This window comes from Arvicanthis niloticus, chromosome 8, assembly GCF_011762505.2.
Source record: "Arvicanthis niloticus isolate mArvNil1 chromosome 8, mArvNil1.pat.X, whole genome shotgun sequence".
Classification (NCBI taxonomy): Eukaryota; Metazoa; Chordata; class Mammalia; order Rodentia; family Muridae; genus Arvicanthis; species Arvicanthis niloticus.
The window spans coordinates 74,419,723-74,437,212 of record NC_047665.1 but is presented as its reverse complement, the minus strand read 5'-3'; the positions used below and the strand labels follow the sequence as shown (position 1 = coordinate 74,437,212).

At 38.7% G+C, this 17,490-nt stretch overlaps 1 protein-coding gene across 1 annotated transcript in view; it reads left to right on the top strand.

Moving 5' to 3' along the window:
• The window catches only part of Arhgap12 (Rho GTPase activating protein 12), a 45,013-nt gene extending 28,332 nt beyond the window's left edge, over nt 1-16,681 (top strand). The window contains exons 4-13 of the mRNA XM_034510399.2: nt 1,234-1,315; nt 2,954-3,055; nt 5,313-5,411; nt 7,511-7,613; nt 8,903-9,019; nt 11,085-11,183; nt 12,753-12,830; nt 12,930-13,064; nt 13,296-13,398; nt 14,393-16,681. Of these exons, the coding sequence (XP_034366290.2) occupies nt 1,234-1,315; nt 2,954-3,055; nt 5,313-5,411; nt 7,511-7,613; nt 8,903-9,019; nt 11,085-11,183; nt 12,753-12,830; nt 12,930-13,064; nt 13,296-13,398; nt 14,393-14,567 (1,093 nt within the window). The 3' untranslated portion in view covers nt 14,568-16,681. The remainder of the gene's footprint in view (nt 1-1,233; nt 1,316-2,953; nt 3,056-5,312; nt 5,412-7,510; nt 7,614-8,902; nt 9,020-11,084; nt 11,184-12,752; nt 12,831-12,929; nt 13,065-13,295; nt 13,399-14,392) is intronic.
• Nucleotides 16,682-17,490: the final 809 nt, after the last annotated feature.

Here is a 17,490-nt window from a genome sequence, read left to right as displayed (position 1 = left end):
ATGAAGAAGGGAAGATTCTGGCCAGACTCCATCAGTCACCTTTCAAATTATTAGTAGGAACGTCAGTAGTAGTGTACATGTTTATTGTGAACCTTACCTGTGTATCTGGGGACAGGACAGTGAACCAGTATATAGTTTCTTTTAATATTTTTAATTTTATGTGTATGAGTTTTTGTCTGTGTATATGTATGTGCACCATGTGCATGCTGGGTCTAAAGATGTCAGAAGAGGACCCTGGGTCCTCTAGAACTGGGGTTACAGATGGTTGTGAAATACTATGTGGTTGCTGGAGATTGAACCTAGGTCCTCTGCAAGAACAAAAGTTGCTTTTAACCACTGAGCCACCTCTACAGCTTCTAGTGGTCAGTGTGTTTAAGAGACCCAAATACAGGGCTAGCAAGATTGGTCAGCAAGTGTTGCTGACCAAGCCTGACAGCTTCTGTTGGACCCTAGGACCTGCATAAAGATAAAAGCAGAGAACTGACTCCAGAGGTACCCTCTGACCTCATGTGCACAAGTACACACAGTAGTAACACATAACACTTTTGGAAAGACCCATATACACCACGCATTTAATACTTCTTGTCAGTGGAGTGTGGATTGGGGGAGGGGCTTTCCAGATTTTGATAATGTAAATATTGATGTTGGAGAATTGTGTGAGTTTCTCTTTATAGTATATGGATCCAGATTATTGAGCTTAGCAACAGTGCCTTTACTTGATGAGCCACCTCACTAGCCTATGCTTTACACAAGTTTATATTCAGAGGTTTTTTTATTTTTATTTTATTTATTTATTTTTTACATATATGTGTTGTTTTTGTAATTCAGTAATTTTAAACATCTTAGTGAGCAATTGGTCTGTCATTTAGTATACATTTTTAACATATCTAGTATTTAACATATCTAGTATCTATGAAACTAACATACGTTCTATTTGCATGACGAAAATAATGTTTTTAATCACAGTGTGCTAGATTAGTTCTATGTGAAAGCACTTGGATAATTTGGTTACAGCTATTTTGATTATTTACATTTCTGACTAACCTCATTTGTTTTGTGTGGGTGCTATGTGTCAGATCGAGGCACTAAAATGACTATGGATACCGTTAGAATCATGTATCTAGTATAAATAGTTCAAGTACTAACCATGAAATTGTGGAGAACAGTGACAGTGCTAAGTAGGTCTTGGTTTCTTTTGATTGATAGTGTTCCTTTTCATCTGTATATTTGCAGAAAGAACTGGTTGTCTTCTTGGGCAGTGTTGCAGGGTTCATCTTTACTTTTTACGAAAACTCAAGGAAGTAGTACAAGCTGGGTAAGTATTTCTCTGTGGAAATGTACTTAAGTTATATGAGTGCTGTAACATCTGAATGTAACATCTGAACAGTTTTCTTAGCCTTTGAAAGTGTGTGTGTGTGTGTGCGTGTGTGGTGCGTGTGTGTGTGTGTGTAAGCATGTGGGTGCCATGGGTTGAATGGAGCAACAGAGGATAACTTTGTGGAATAGAACCCAAGTTACCAGCTCCTGCTGCAATCCTACTTAGCCATCTTCAGCCCTGTATGTAACTTTTAAAAAATGCAGACATGTGGGAGGCCTTAGTGAAGTACAGTTCAAAATTCACTGGACTAGCCAGTTTTGAGTTTGAAGGATTATTAATGACATTTTCATTTGGGAGATTTATTGTTTGAAAGAATTCTAGTTTTGTTTCTCCGCTCAGTCAGCAACTAGAACAAACATGGAAATTGTGTCCCCCTTTCTGCAGTGGAGCTGCTCCTACCTGAGATGAGAGAACAGTAACTCAGAAGGTGCAGGCTGCCATTGGGTCCTGTCAGTGTCTGCATTTCCTGATTGCTGTTGGCTGTGCAGTTTGAATGGCATTGAGTTACAATGGTCACGTTGTAAGAGAAGTGTAGTTCTTTAGAAGTTATATCCACACTGAAATCCCAAGGGATCATGGGCAGAGATAGCAGACTCTCAAACCTTATATTCAACCAGGCTCATGCTCATCTCCTCTCTGCTGCTGCTTCTGTTTTATCATCATGTTCTTTACTTTTTTCAGACGATAGTTACAGCTGAATAAATGGAACACACACATTCCACCAGCAATTGAGAAAGCCACGCACAAATAATACACAAACATTAGTAGTTACTGAGCATTTTTTAAAAATTATTTTTCGTCTCTAGTGAGGAAGAGAGCAAGGCAAAGGAGGGAGACTGAGTGTGGGTGCACATGGAAGGCAGAGGACAGCTTTCAGACGGTGTCCTTCCACCATGTCAGTTCTGACTATGAACTCTAGTCATCAGGCCTGCTCAGCAAGCACTTCACTCACCCAGCATCCCATTAGCTCTTGAAGCATTAAAAGTATAAACTTTTAAAAGTCTCCAAAGTAGAACTGTTTTTAGGATAGGCTTTTCTGTTGTGAGTGGTGTCCATGAACTAAGGCGTTTTGCAGATGACTGGTACCCCCCACCTCTCACTTAACTAAAACTAGACATTGTCAGATGTCCCACAGAGGATAAGGATCACTTCTGTCCTGGTATTCCAGAGAAAGGATTAGAGGATGTTTCTTAGAAAATGTATGTGGCACCTGCTTGTGATTTATGTACAGGTGATAGTTGGGCATTGCATTTAAAACATAATCTTTTATATAGCCACATACAGTGTACCATAAGTTATAGAAATTGAACTGTGAGGCCACAGTATATCCATGTCTACCTGTTTGCAAATTACAGCATTACCTGATTTCCTTCTTGGGAATTAACATGATCATAGCCTTACCGTCAGAGCTGAGGGCCTGTTAGTTTAAAGACCCATCAGGTTTAGATATCTTTATAACTTTTGAATCTGAAAAGAGAAGGATTTAAGATAATCTCTTTATTATAAATAGTTGGTCTTCTTTTATACATACCTATGCATGTATATCACATAAAGTCTTTTTTCTCTAAAATGAAGTTTGGGAGTAATCAGTCCAAACCAGAATTCACAGTGGACCTGAAGGGGGCAGCAATTGAAATGGCATCAAAAGACAAATCAAGCAAGAAGAACGTATTTGAGGTAAACTCACATTCTTGGCTTTAGTGTGTGCATGTTTTAGGTTTTTGTTACAAATTTAGGCATAGTTTGTGACTAAGTCATTTGGGCCATCATGTATGGGCACTGGTGTGTGTGTGTGTGTGTGTGTGGGGGGGGTAATCTCATGCCTTCTTAATGTCGCTGTGGCCCCAGAACTATTTTATAGAAGTATCTCCTCCTTGTCATTCCAAACCTTCCATAGCAGTTTGTGATCTGGATCAGTTTGTTATCAGCATATAATAGACTATTCTAGAGCTTGGCAGCTTTGCAAAAGAGCTTCCTTCGCCTGTTCCAGTTAGTGCGGAGTGAGAGAATGGCTGCTCTGCTCTCTGCTGGGTACCAGTCTTGAGGCTCAGATGGAGTGGGTTGGACTGACTCATTTTCCCCACATGTCCTATATTGGCTCATGGATAGGCTTCCTTCTCCCTAAGATCTCTCTTGCTCAAGAAAGCTAACACAGGCTTCTCCACATGGTAAGTCAGGGTTCTAGTGGGGTGAAGGATGACAGGGCTTCTGAAGGCCTAGACTTGGAAGTTGACCACCTGCCGTGTACTCTGTTGTAACACAGCTCAGAGGCCTTGCTCTCTCTCATTCAGGGCCGCGAGTATAAGAGTTCACTTGGGTCAGAGAACATGAAGTTCATTGCAGAAAGCTGGAGGAATTTTTGAGATGTGTTTGTAATCTGTCTTCTATTTCCCCATTCTTTATAGCCTCATGTCCTCAGCCTTTCATATTTGTAGGCTAGTCACTTTGGCTTTGCCAGTGTTTTCCAAGCAGAATCTACATGATTCTCTTTATTGTCCTGCCTTATGTTTCAACCCACACTGAGCTCTGCTTCCCAAATGCAGTTTATCTCTGAGACTCAAGACAAATGCTACTGCAGTAATGCTACCTACAGTGGTTAGCTTTGTTCTGCTCTTAAGAAACTAAATTTTATCTTTGATCAGGAACCCCTCCCCTGTCTAGAACAACATACATTTAGTGTTGGGAGTTGGCTGGACCACCTGTCTAGAAAGATGCATGAAAGGATGTCATTACTTCCCAAATCAGCTTTACAGTTTTAGTAGCTGGTTCCTGAGTGAGAAAAGGATCCATGGTCAAATGCACTTTGGACTTAGTATGTATTTTATCCCTATGTTAGACAGTTTGAGTGTTCTCTAGACTGTCAGGCTCCTGAGAAACCTCAAAGGAGCATGTCTTCTTAGACTTCTTGGGCCTGATGCTTTTCAGGTCAATATTTTATCACATCTAGTACTCGAGAAATTATGGGAGACTTGATTGTTTGGGAGAAAATTGCCAAATGTTCCTCTAGAAAAACAAACTCAGTTATCAGCCAGGAAATGAGAGGGAAATTTTTACAATTTATAGTTCTTTCATTGAGGCATTAAAAAAAAAAAGAAAAAGAAAAAAGAAAAAATATAGTCCGAAGAGATTGTTGGTTTTGGATTTCATATAAAATAATAGATGTCCTTACTTCAGTTCATGATTAGACAGTTAGCAATATTTCTGCTCAGAAGGGGTGTGAAGGTTGGTGGGTTAGCTCAGCATTTAAAGGCACTTGCTGCCAAATCTGAGGACTTGGGTTCAATTCCCGGAATCAGCATGGAAGAATAGAGAACTGACTAGTCGTCCTCTGACCTCTATACTCAGGCCATGGTACACATGTGAACACACACACAGTAAATAAATGAATTAAGTTGATAGATAGATGTATAAACTTCTTAAAGGGTTGTGACATTATTGTTGTTTGTGCCTTGTCTTCATACTCAGTCATCATTGTCTGGTAAGTAGCAAATACTGAAAACCTAACACAGTCCATATCTATCTATATATATATATATTTTTTTTCATAGCCAGATTAAGAAAATTCTCAGGCTATGAAAAAATTCTTAAGCTGTGTACAGTACTTTTATTTCTTTACAAATGTTTCAGTTTCCATTGTCTGCACTGCTTTTATACTTGAATTTATTTTTAAGTGATAAACTATACTACTTTAGGATCTAGAATTATTAGAGTTTTATTTAGAATTTACCACAAAAAAACAACTTCATGCTCTATAAAATAATCAGTTCTTTGGTACTGACACTGATGAGGGGCTCTCTCCAGCTGCCGTGCTACCTCTGCTGCTGTCAGTGTAAGACGGAGCTCACTGCAGACTGCGGGCTTGGGAGTACACGTTTTCACTTGTTCTGTTAAAAGCACTGACTGTGTTCTTTCTTCACCCTTCTTTTCTCTAAAGCTGAAAACCCGCCAAGGAACAGAACTGCTAATTCAGTCTGATAATGATGCTGTTATTAATGATTGGTTTAAAGTTCTTAGTAGTACTATCAGTAACCAGGTACGTATTGCCAAACCAGATGTGGTGAAGCACGCCTTTAATCCTAACACTTGGGAGGCAGAGGCCCTGTGAATATGAGCTTGGTTTACATAGTGAGTTTCAGAACAGCCAGAGCTCTTTTTTAACTGCAAAGCAGTTTTCCTGGTTTTTTAAATTGTGGATTGTATATGCAAATTTCAGTTTACAGATGAAAAGGCTCCATGCATGCATGTATGTGCTAACCCAGCTGGGAAAGGGAAAGGTCACTTTAGCAGTTTGTGCCAGTGATGTGACTAGACATTCTCACATATGAAATGTCAGTGGTTGCATCAGGGTTTCTGTTAGGCATTGGTTCATGAAGAAGGACCAACAGCACTTAGTGCACAGTACTTACATAGTACTTAACTCAGTGCCCAAATGCCTTGGGAGGGATACTGTTTGATGGAAAGAGTTTAGAGGTCGAGTTTTGAAGTGTGTGCAGCTGTAGCTTCATCAGTTGTTTCTAGTGACACCATGTCTACTTTTCTGCTGCTTTTCTTCTGAAGGTGTTCATTGTTCCCTCATTGGGCCACCAAGAGCTATGTGTTCTCTCCATTCTTAACTTCTCACTTGTACTGAGGGCCTTCTAGCTGAGGGAAATGAAAAAAATAACACTTATTAAGGGAGACGTGAGCTTTTCTAGCAGATAGATCATGAAACTATATATGTTGTATAATGTATAATTTTTTACTTTTATATACTTCGTTATCTCTGAAACCATGACTGATTTTTATTTTTTAATTTTATTTATTTATTTATTTATTTATTTATTTATTTATTTATTTATTTTTTGGTTTTTCGAGACAGGGTTTCTCTGTGTAGCCCTGGCTGTTCTGGAACTCACTCTGTAGACCAGGCTGGCCTCGAACTCAGAAATCCACCTGCCTCTGCCTCCCAAGTGCTGGGATTAAAGGCGTGCGCCACCACCGCCCGGCTGATTTTTATTTTTATATCCAAATAAGAATAACCTTCTAGCCAGGCAGTGGTGGCGCACGCCTTTAATCCCAGCACTTGGGAGGCAGAGGCAGGTGGATTTCTGAGTTCGAGGCCAGCCTGGTCTACAGAGTGAGGACTACACAGAGAAACCCTGTCTTGGGGGTGGGGGGGACCTTCTAAACCAGTTTCCCAGTGTAACATGATGATCTTTTTGTCTGTCTGTGTGTTTGTTTTGCTTGTTTTTTGGTAGTTTGGATTAGCCTGGGGCCTATGTATGCAAACAGTCTTCCACTGGGCTTGTTGCTAAAATGTGATTGGTTTTGGTAACCAAATTTGAGAACCTTATTCTAAAATTCCTTTAGAGATAAAAGGGGCTAAAAATACCCAAGACTTTGTTGAAGAAGGAAGTAAAGGACCTCTGCTGTATTATAAATTAGGACTTTATAAACCTATATAAAGCAGTGGAGCTTTGTGTCTGTGTGGGGTAGATCTGTGGGACAGAGTAAAGTGCCTGGAGACAGACCACCCTACCCATGGACACTACATGCCAGAACAGCACTGAGGAACAGTGAGGAAGGACATACCTTGTAAATAGTACTGGTGCAAGAAGAAATGAAGGCCCCTCCTTATACCATCAACAGAAATAAACTCAGTGCAGCAGGCCTCAGTGAGAAGGGAGACAAAGTCCGTAGCTTTGGAAATGTAGTCCACTGTTTGAGATCCTGTACAGGTTTCCTTGGTGAGGCTGTAGAAGAGACCTACTTTGGTAGAAGTAGAAGGCACTTTTCAGTGTCTAACATCTGTGAGCATTAAGTCTGTCTTCTTTCTACACTGTAATAGTGTGCTCTTAAACTGCTGTCACAGGCAGCATGGTTGTCCCATCCAGGAGTATAAGTCTGACTCTTTTGTCATAAAGTCCATGGCCTTTTATCACCGACTTCTAAGTGCTGTGTGTGCCACCCATGTGCAATGTCAAATGAATCAGGTATACCTAATGCTTTATGAATTTAAAGATTGATCAAATACCTAAATCATATACATTGTACACTGTTTTCCTAAAACCACTGGTAAGAGTCAGTCATTCTGAAAAATATGCTGTTCAGCTACAGCAATTCTAGCAGTAATGTGTTTTCTGACATCGACAGGTAGCAGAGGCTGATGAAGCAGCTGAAGAGGAGACACCAGATTCACCAGGGGTAGAAAAGCAGGATAAAGAAAAAGACCAGAAGGAGCTTAAAAAACTTCGCTGTGAGTTGTTTCCTTGTTGGCTGATAAATACCCATATAAAAATGAAATCTTCAGTATTAGAAAAGTGACAGGGTTAATTAAGCACTATCTTTTAGCTCATTGTTACATTTAACCATAGTATGCATTCATGTGATGCAGTGATTTTAAGGTGGGATACTTCAAGAGAAAATATAGTACACTTCTCTTGAGGCCTCTAGGAAGCTGTACTCTTTTGAGTTAAAAATACGTAGTTTTGTATAAAATCTTAGACTTTGGAAGTCTGAAGTCAAGGGATAATCATTCCACAGCCCCATCCCTGCTCCAGGCATCAGGCAGCCAGCTCACTGTCATGTGCTCGTGCACACAGCCATGCGCTTGGATCTCCAGAGCACACAGATGGAAGCAGAGCTACGCTACCAGTTTTAAGAAAGATAGTTTCAACTGCAGACTCTTGTGAAATATATTATTGGCCACTAACTGTGACTTCACACCTTTTCTGGCTTAACTAATCCACTTGCTTAGCTAAGGGTTTTCTGGTCTTTTAATTAAGTGATTAGAAAGTCACTTCTACTTTTGTTTTCCAACAATATAATAAATGTTTCTTTCTCTCTCACACACATCACCACCACCACCACCACCACCACCACCACCACCACCAATGTTAATACAGAGTTTTGTGATTTTTGAGATTTGGTTCTGTGTGGTCCAGACTGTCTTTCAAGCTCTCTATGAAGCCAGAGACTGGCAGTGAGCTCTAGATCATTCTGCCTCTGATTCTCATGTGGGATTACAGGCATATGTCACCATGCCCAGCTTAAACTTTTAATTCTTGATTCATATACTCCGTACTCTTAGTGTTCCTCAAATATAATTATTTTTAACAAATGTACTTGAGAATTTCATGTTACTGTAGCTCATAAATCAGGATCGACGGTATCATAGAATAGGTTCTATATTCTCCCTTTTGACTTCAGTCTAGATAATCATGAGATCCTCAGAGCCTGTGTGGACTTTGCAGACCCTTCAGCAGTTTACCAAGATAGGAATTTTGGTTTGAGTTGTAGAGTTTGTGTGTCATTTTTACACTCTGACACATACAGAAAAGTAAAATCTCATGTTTTAATCTTGATTTATACCAAAGAGAGTAAGGTATAGTTCACTTTTAGTTATAAAAATGAAAATTTCACTTAAAATTAGAATAACTATTTCTGCTGTAATTTTTGACCACGGGATTGATATGTTTTATGTCATCTGTGGAAAAACTCTAATAGTGAAGTTTACTGAAATACATAATATCTGTTTGTCTTAAGCAATGAAAGGATCCAGCATGGATTCTTCAGAGCAGAAGAAAACTAAGAAAAACTTAAAGAAGTTTCTTACCCGGCGCCCCACTTTGCAAGCTGTTCGTGAGAAAGGTTATATCAAAGGTATGGAGGAGAAGTGGTGCTCACGTGATGATGGTGCTGAGTCAAAAGTAAGGTGTTGGAAGTTAAAACTGAACATATCCAACATTTTCATTCTTTATTTGTTAAGTTTTCAGCTACAGAAATGAAAAGCATTTGAATAATTAGCACTGATTTTTAAAAAGTGAATGGTAAAGTGTAGCTAAAAATTGGAGGCAGGTATAAATCCCAAACTCCCATCTTTGAAGCCTGTGTCAGAGGAGGACAAATGAGATGCAGGTTGGGCATTGTGGTCTTAGAGGTCCTGACAGTGGGCTTTGGTCCTGCATCACAAGGATCAGAAATTAGAAATGAGACAGACAGCTACTAAGAGCATGAGCGAATAGCTCTGTTCCTGATTGTTTGCTTTTAGCTCTAACTTAAGTTTAAAATTAATAAAAAAATGTTTCCCACTGATTATTTTGTATCTTTCTTAATTTATGATCACTGTAATGTACCAACAAAGAGAAAAGTGTTCCTTACAAGCACCTGTATATGTGTGTACCAACAGTTACTGTTGTGTTTATCTTGGAATGTTAAAAGTTTTAAATTTGTAACTCAAACCAGTGGCATTTGTTCAGAAATAATGGTAAAGGTAACGCACAGTGTGCATATATGAGTCTGGTTTTAGTTTGTAGCAGACCATCACTACTCATGTTTGCAAAGCATCTTCTCATTGAAAAACAAAGATGAGTACCATTAAGGGCAGATATAAGGCTTCCAGAATATGTAAGAATCAGCTGATTCACATTAGCAACTGAGCGTGGGTTTGGTGGTACCCTTCTATATTCCCAGAGCTTGGGAGATGAGGGGAGAAAAATCAGACATTCAAGGTCACCCTTCCATGTATAACCCAGCATGTATTAATTGAGACCTTGTCTCAAAAAAGAAAACCAAGCAAACAAAAACTGAAAAGTAGGGCTGCAGAGATGAGCCAGCAAATAAGAATGTGTACTGCTCTGGCAGAGGACCACTCTGGGTTCCCAGCACCCATGCCACGCACCTTGTGACTCCAGCTCCAGGGGATCCAATGCCTCCATGGGCACTTGCACTCACACGCACATACTCGTGCACAGACATAAAATAAAAATCATCACTTCCCCCCCAGACAAATAAAGTAATGTTGTAGAATTCTTTTTTAATCCCAATCCAGGGTTTCTACCCAACCTTTGACCATTGAGTTCCCAGATAAAAGACACATACATCCTTTTTATTTATAGTGAACCTCAAACAGCACAAGAGCTGGACACATATCTACTATTTATGCTATTAGAATCTACTTTCCTACTGATAACCCCAGTTATTACTTACATCTGGGCTGCTCTTAACTCCAGTTGGCCAGTCCTCAGGACCACATTTTCATGACTCACCTAACCCATGGCTGCTTTTTTCCCCCTCCCCTTCCCTTCCTTCTCTTTTTCCTCTCTCTCCCTCTTGCTTCTCTTCTGATCCCCGCAAGCCTGAGAATTCTAAAACTCTACCTATGTCTCCTCTGCCCAGCGGCTGTTGGCATCTTTATTCACCAATCCGAAGTAACTCAGGGACAAGGTCACACAGCATTACTTTGGTCTGTGTGTTTGGTCTGTGAACTTCAGTGTTAACGTTAGAATACAAGCAGCATCTGGCCAAGCCACTACAAAGTAGCAATCTTAGGGGCTATAGATAAGTACTTCTGGATAAAAGATGTAGGTTGCTTTGCTGTTCAGAGCCTTCAAAAATGTGACAGAAAGTGACTGGAAATCAGTTGTCTTAGTTATGGATAGTCAGATTTTTCTGAGGGGATTTTTGCCTGAGAAGGCAGAAGTAAAGAAAGGGAGCCATATTTAGGGAGAAACTCTCTATAGGAAGAATAAAAAAAGAGAAGCTTTCCCACCAGAGTGAATTGTGTGCTTGGAGTTTATTCAGGAAGACTGGTGTGAGGCTGAAGGAGGCATGTGTGGATGATGTTAGGATCCCTGCATGTTTTCTCTTGTACTCTGAAGGACTCGGCCATTTCCTGAACTGACCTTAGCAAGATGATTCATTTTTTAAAAAAAAAAATCTCTTTCAGATCAGGTATTTGGATCTAATCTTGCTAATCTGTGTCAGAGGGAGAATGGGACAGTGCCAAAGTTTGTGAAGTTATGCATTGAGCACGTCGAAGAGCATGGTAAGAGAACATTTCCAAGTTTTGTTCTTCACATTAAGCAAAACTGCTCATTGGTTCAGCATCAACATTCTTAGATCTGGGCCAGCAAGGTGGCTCAACTGATAAAGGTGCTGCCACAAGACCTGAGGACCCGAGAGAGAACAAGAACTATCTTCTACAAAGTGTCCTTTGACCTTCACACAAGCACTAGGATATCTTCCCCCCCATCACACACAGTAAATAAGTATACTAAAAGCCATTAAGGGATTTTTTTTTTTTTTTTTTTTTGAGTGAGGCAACCAGAAGATTCTACAGTCCTAAAATATGTGTGTGTGCGTGTATGTGTGTATGGAAGGGAGCATTTTGTTTGCAAAGGTATTACATACTTACACCTGTTTCGAATTAAGATCTTCAGGTGTCATTTAGTGTTTGATATGTCACTACGGTATCTGCCCAAGTCATTTGGAGTTGCCAAGGCTTAAATAAAAACAGTGGTGACTGAAGGCAAATTCAAGGACTGATAACCGATGTGACTGCTCCAAGGATGATCACTCAACAGGAGATTGTTGTGTTACAACAGAAGGGAGAACTCAACTGTAAAGTATCTAAATACAGAAGTCCCTGAGAAGAACACAGCTGTTTGGTATTTTTATTTAAATTTAATATGTAACCATACTACCTTCTTATGACTGACAGTGCATTGACTATAGCCACACCATCGTGTGAGTCAGAAGCATCCAGCACAGTTAGCAACTTGTGTTACCTAGTTTGTAACTTCTGCCAGTGTCAGATGTTTTGCCCATTGACTCTGTCAGTGTGACAGTCAAGGCTGTGCACTGGTTACTTGATTTATGTGAAGCTAAATGATTAATAGCACATTAGAAATGGGTTTTGTTCAATAGGTACAGCTTTAATATTTAATGAATATTTAATTTTTAGGTTTAATTATGAATTTCAAATGATTCTGGCCTACATCTGAAAGAAGTATTATCATGTGATATGTTCTCAATAGAACCACTAGATAAGTCTACCATAAGCAGTTGGTGTGACAGACACTTGTGAAAAGGGTGCCAGGTTCTTCATTATGTGCACTTACATTATAAAATCATGTGCAAACAAATGGATGCGTTCATCTTTACTTTTTTTTTTTTTTTTTTTTTTTTTTTTTTTCTATCACCAGGTGTTACAAAGTTTTTCCCAGTTGTTGGTTTTTTTGAGTTTTTGTGAGATTTTTTTCATGAGTTTAGCTACAGTGTGTACCCAATAAAATGTAGAATTACTGCAGTTTATTAAACAGAATTCCGAGTAAATTGTTCCCTTATTCCCCTGCCAAGTGTCTAAAAAGCTATTTAGAGGGAAAGCACATTTGTCTATATGATCTTTAGATTATGTTAAGAATATGAATTCTGAAGCTGGGTGCAGTGTGTCTGCAGCTCCAGCTGCTTGGACAGCTAAAGCACAGGACTGCCTGAGCCCAGGATTTCAAGGCCAGCCTGGGCAGTATGGTGAAATCCCCAAATGGAGACATGTATGCATCTCCAGAAGCCACAAGCGAGTTTCTTTCAAACATGCAGCACTGTTTCCTCGTAGGTTTAGATGTTGATGGCATCTACAGAGTGAGTGGCAACCTTGCGGTGATCCAGAAGCTGAGGTTTGCAGTCAATCATGGTAAGAGTGCACTCTACTTTTACACCCAGAAGCACTGCCCACGGCTGTGAGAAGTGGTTGAAAGCAATTTTACAGTGTCTTGTTCCTGCTGTTTTTCAGATGAGAAGTTGGACTTGAACGACAGTAAATGGGAAGACATTCATGTCATCACGGGAGCACTCAAAATGTTCTTCCGAGAATTACCAGAGCCTCTCTTTACGTTTAATCATTTCAATGATTTTGTTAATGCAATTAGTGAGTATGCTGCTCTGCTCAGTTTTTTCTTAATATTGAAAATCATTTTACAGATTAAGTGATTAGTCTTTTTTTAAACAAGTTTTTTCAATATTGTATAACTAGTGATTTTAAATATAACCACCAGATGTCACTGTGAATTACCAGACACCAGCTTCCAAACTATGTCATTGCCTTTCATTCTGTAAGAATTTGTTGCAAACTATCTATCTGCTTATTACTTTGTTTTAGAACAAGAACCAAGACAGCGTGTCACTGCAGTTAAGGACCTAATCAGACAGTTGCCAAAGCCAAATCAAGATACAATGCAGATTCTGTTTAGACACCTCAAAAGGTAAGAAGTTGTACAGTGGGAAGTGTTGGGTAAACAGTGGACAGACAGCACATAGGGACAGGCTCATCTAGGCCTCATCTGTTCTTACATGTGTTCCTTGCTGTCTTCCTAAGTTGTGAAAAGAAACTTGACTATAGTGTCTATTTCTTCTAGTAAAGTGCTTGGGTGTGAAAAAATATAAAATATATAAAATATACTTTGTTAAAGTATATATATACTTTGTTATAATATACCTTGTTAAAGTATATTTTATATATTTTGTTAAAGTATATTTTATGTAAAGTTTTTATGTAATGCTCCTCACACAGAAGATGTTCTGACAAGACTGAAGTTAACTAACACAAGTTGAGATAGCTTAAATGAGGCATGTTACATTATTTTAAAACAACCTTTCTGGCTCAGGATTACTACTGCACAGCTACTTTAGTAAATGATTTTGTTCATACTATACAAAGAACATTGAAATAGTAAAGCAGGAATGGCAAGACGGCTCAGCAGTAAAGTCACATGCTGGTGACTGTGTGGTCCCATGTTCAGTCCCCAGCACCCACATGTTGGAAAGAGATAACTGATTCTCACAAGTTGTCCTCTAACTTCTTCATGTGCTTTGTGGCATGTGTGTGTGTCACACACACACACACACACTCTAAGTCAAATGTAAAAGTAAATAAAATAATAAAGTACCAGTTAGAGAAAAGTTTTTAATTAAATTGAAAGTTTGAATTTCTAGTCCCTGATGAAATACCCTCCCCATATAAAGGCTAGATTATTGTTACTTAAATTTTAACAATTCTGAAAATGAAGTTAAAATATCATGCATTTAAGTTTGCCAAAGCAAGCTTCATGTAGCAGCCAGACAGAGGTCTACATGACTAAACACCGTATGTGCCAGCTAGCACATTGAGTACTCTTTTTCTAAACGCAGACTGTTAGCTTTGTAATACAATTCAAAGTTTTCCTCTGTTTTTGAAATAAGTTTGTTTTCTCCCTCTAGGGTCATAGAAAATGGAGAAAAAAATCGAATGACCTATCAGAGCATAGCGATTGTTTTTGGCCCTACCCTTCTAAAGCCAGAAAGAGAGACTGGTAATATAGCGGTTCACACTGTGTACCAAAACCAGATCGTAGAGCTGATTCTCCTGGAATTAAGCACTGTCTTTGGACGTTGACCCTCCTGAAAGACAGCCTGTGGAACAGATGCTGGAGTCCAAGGTTTCAAGTCTTAGACATGGTGTGTGTTTCCTTTTGGACCAAGCAGTGACTCTGATTTTGCACTTTTTTGAGGGTCAGAGAGGAAGAGGAGAGTGAAGGCACCAGCTGGGCCCTCTTTTGCTGCTTTGTTGCAAACAAACAGCAAGCTATGACTGTGTAAATTTGGATTCATTTTATCCTGGATGCTTGCATTTCATCCTCTGAATATTAGTAAACATCAAAACTCAGAATTCTGACCAGTCATATACACTGGATAATTTGGTGAGGACAGCCATGTGGGTCCCCTGTGGTATTGTCCTTGCTGTCTTTAAACTGGATAATGTAGATTCCTTTTCATGGTCCGTAAGCTCTTTACTTGGTACAATGATACTTGCTGTCAGTTATTTTAAAAATGCTCTTGGGCATTTAAGACAAATGAAGTTGATCCATTTGAAACCTGTGTACTACGTTTTTCAGGGTGTTTGCATGAGTGGTCGAAGCTCATAACCCAGATAGAATCCCTGGGTGAAGGTTTGCTGTCTAATTTTACTGTCTCATGGCATTCTTGCTAGATACCGCAGTTGTCTGTTGGAGCAGCGCTGGCAGGACTTAAACACTGTGATATACTGGAGTTCTGGTTAGTCTAAGTCAAATCAGGGTATTTGGTTCCTGTCTCGCTGTACTGAATTATAGCTAACAATCCTTATCATATTTAGTGCCATATTGAGTTTTTGGTATGACCCTGTGGAAACAGACATTGTTTGATGTAAGGATGGGCTAAGGACCTAATATAATTTACCTGTGTATATAACTGTGTTGTATAGGCTCAGAGTACATCTAACAACGTTTTTAATCATGACATTGGTGACTGTTTCCATGAATATTAGAATGAGGCCATTATTTGGGAAAGTTAAACTGTGCACTTTTAGGTTTTAGTTACATTTACAGGCAGACCACTGCAGTGAGAATGGTACTGGGAAGTACTGAATAGACTTGCTGAATAGTAACACACTACAGGAGCAACTCTAGGTTATTTAATATGTACAGAAGACAGTAGGAAAATCATTACAGAATTCTAACTCCAGCTCGAATAGTGGAAACCTGTAAATCGGATGTTGGATAGAAAATGAAACTGCGAAATTTGAGTATTTTCTTTTACATTACTAATGTAGATTGATTTGTATAATAAAACAGGGTTTGGAAGGTTTTGTTACAGGGAGGCATGGTCTGTTGAAGATTTTTAAATGTATTTTTCTAGATTAACTGCTGTATATGAAATGTCTAATCTAATAAAGGAAACTACAATATGCTTAGAGGTTTTTCCATTGGAAATGTGCATTTTGGTTCTTAATTTTGTTGTTGTTTTGTTTTTATTTACTGGCATACTTTTATACCTCATTTTAGAAAATCAACCAAATCCATATTTCCTGTGGCAGATTGACTTTTCTCACTTCATATGTTTTTTGTTCTTCTGTACCAACATTTTCCTGACACCACACAGTTCCTCATCATCAGTGTTTGAAAGGAAATGATTTCTGACCATGATTCTTTTTCCTAGGATTGCATTTATAATTTCCAGATTGCCTTCCCGGGGAACAGTCTATTTGTGTGTGTGTGTGTGTGTGTGTGTGTGTGTGTGTGTGTGTGTGTATGATCTGTCCAAAACCTTTCTCCTAAGTCTTGTGGCTAAGATATTGTGTGTTGTTGTAATCTTCTTAAATAGGTAACAGATAAGCTGCTTGACAGCTCACACAGATTGCTTTGGGTGGGGAGAAATTCTAAACCAGAATGTATAGACCTGAAGATGCCATTAATAATGCAGTGTGCTTTAGGGGTCTTGTGTCTTGACTATGTACCAGGAAATCAAGTAGACTCAAATCTGTGATCTGTGGTGTTCTTTCTCTTGGTGATCATGAACATGTCAAAGGTTTAAACTTGTCCTGTGTTTCTTGTTTCAAAGTACATGTGTGTATGCAAAGTCTTTAATGTTGTATTGGTCTACCACTAATAATTGTAATAGTGTATGTACAATGAGCTGTCTTGTGTTTTCATCCTTTGTGAATTAAAAATTATTGTTTTTGTAATAACAAAACCAGTAATATTTTCCTTTCTTGACAACTTGATTTTTTTAGCAGAAAATCTATTAAAAGCTAAAAACAAATATTATTAGTAGAATTTCATTTACTGATAGATCTTTCTTCAAAATATCATAAAAGACAATTGAAAGGAAAAGTGTATCCAAATCACTGTTAAAAATCTAGCTAGAATAATCTTTCTTTAAATTTTGTTTTACTGATGTATTTTATCTTTTACTCTGAAGACTATGAAAAAGTGTTGTGTTTTAGATAGAGGCAAATCTAATTTTTTTCTTTTGTGATGATTACAAATAAAATCATGAATTCAGCCAAACTTCAAACTTAGTGGCATATACGCTGTGATCATACAAATGCATCCACACATACGTATATGCGTAGTTATTGCCCAGAGAAGTAAAAACCCACCCAAACCAGTAGTGGCCGATGCCTGGAGACTGATGGCTATTTTAATGTCAGCACTTACATCTTTGAAAGCTACAATATTGGATAATCAGTCTGCAGCAGCAAAAGAAGTTAACTCCATCCTTGTGCCAAGAGTGTTTTTTTCAGCTTGTGAGAGAACCTTCTAATTAAAGTAAACATGGAGTTTCCTATTAACACTAATTCTGCAGACATCTGTATAAGAACATGAGAAGTTTGCAGAATACACAGAGGGCAGCCTACTCTCGCTGCCTAGTAAGATGCATGTTCTAATGCACCATTGGACAATAAACTGGAAATGCTTAGGAAATAGAATTTTGTGTAGTTTACCTTGTGTCTAAACTCCAACCCTCAGCTCTGATCTGAAATGCATTCAGAAAATGCA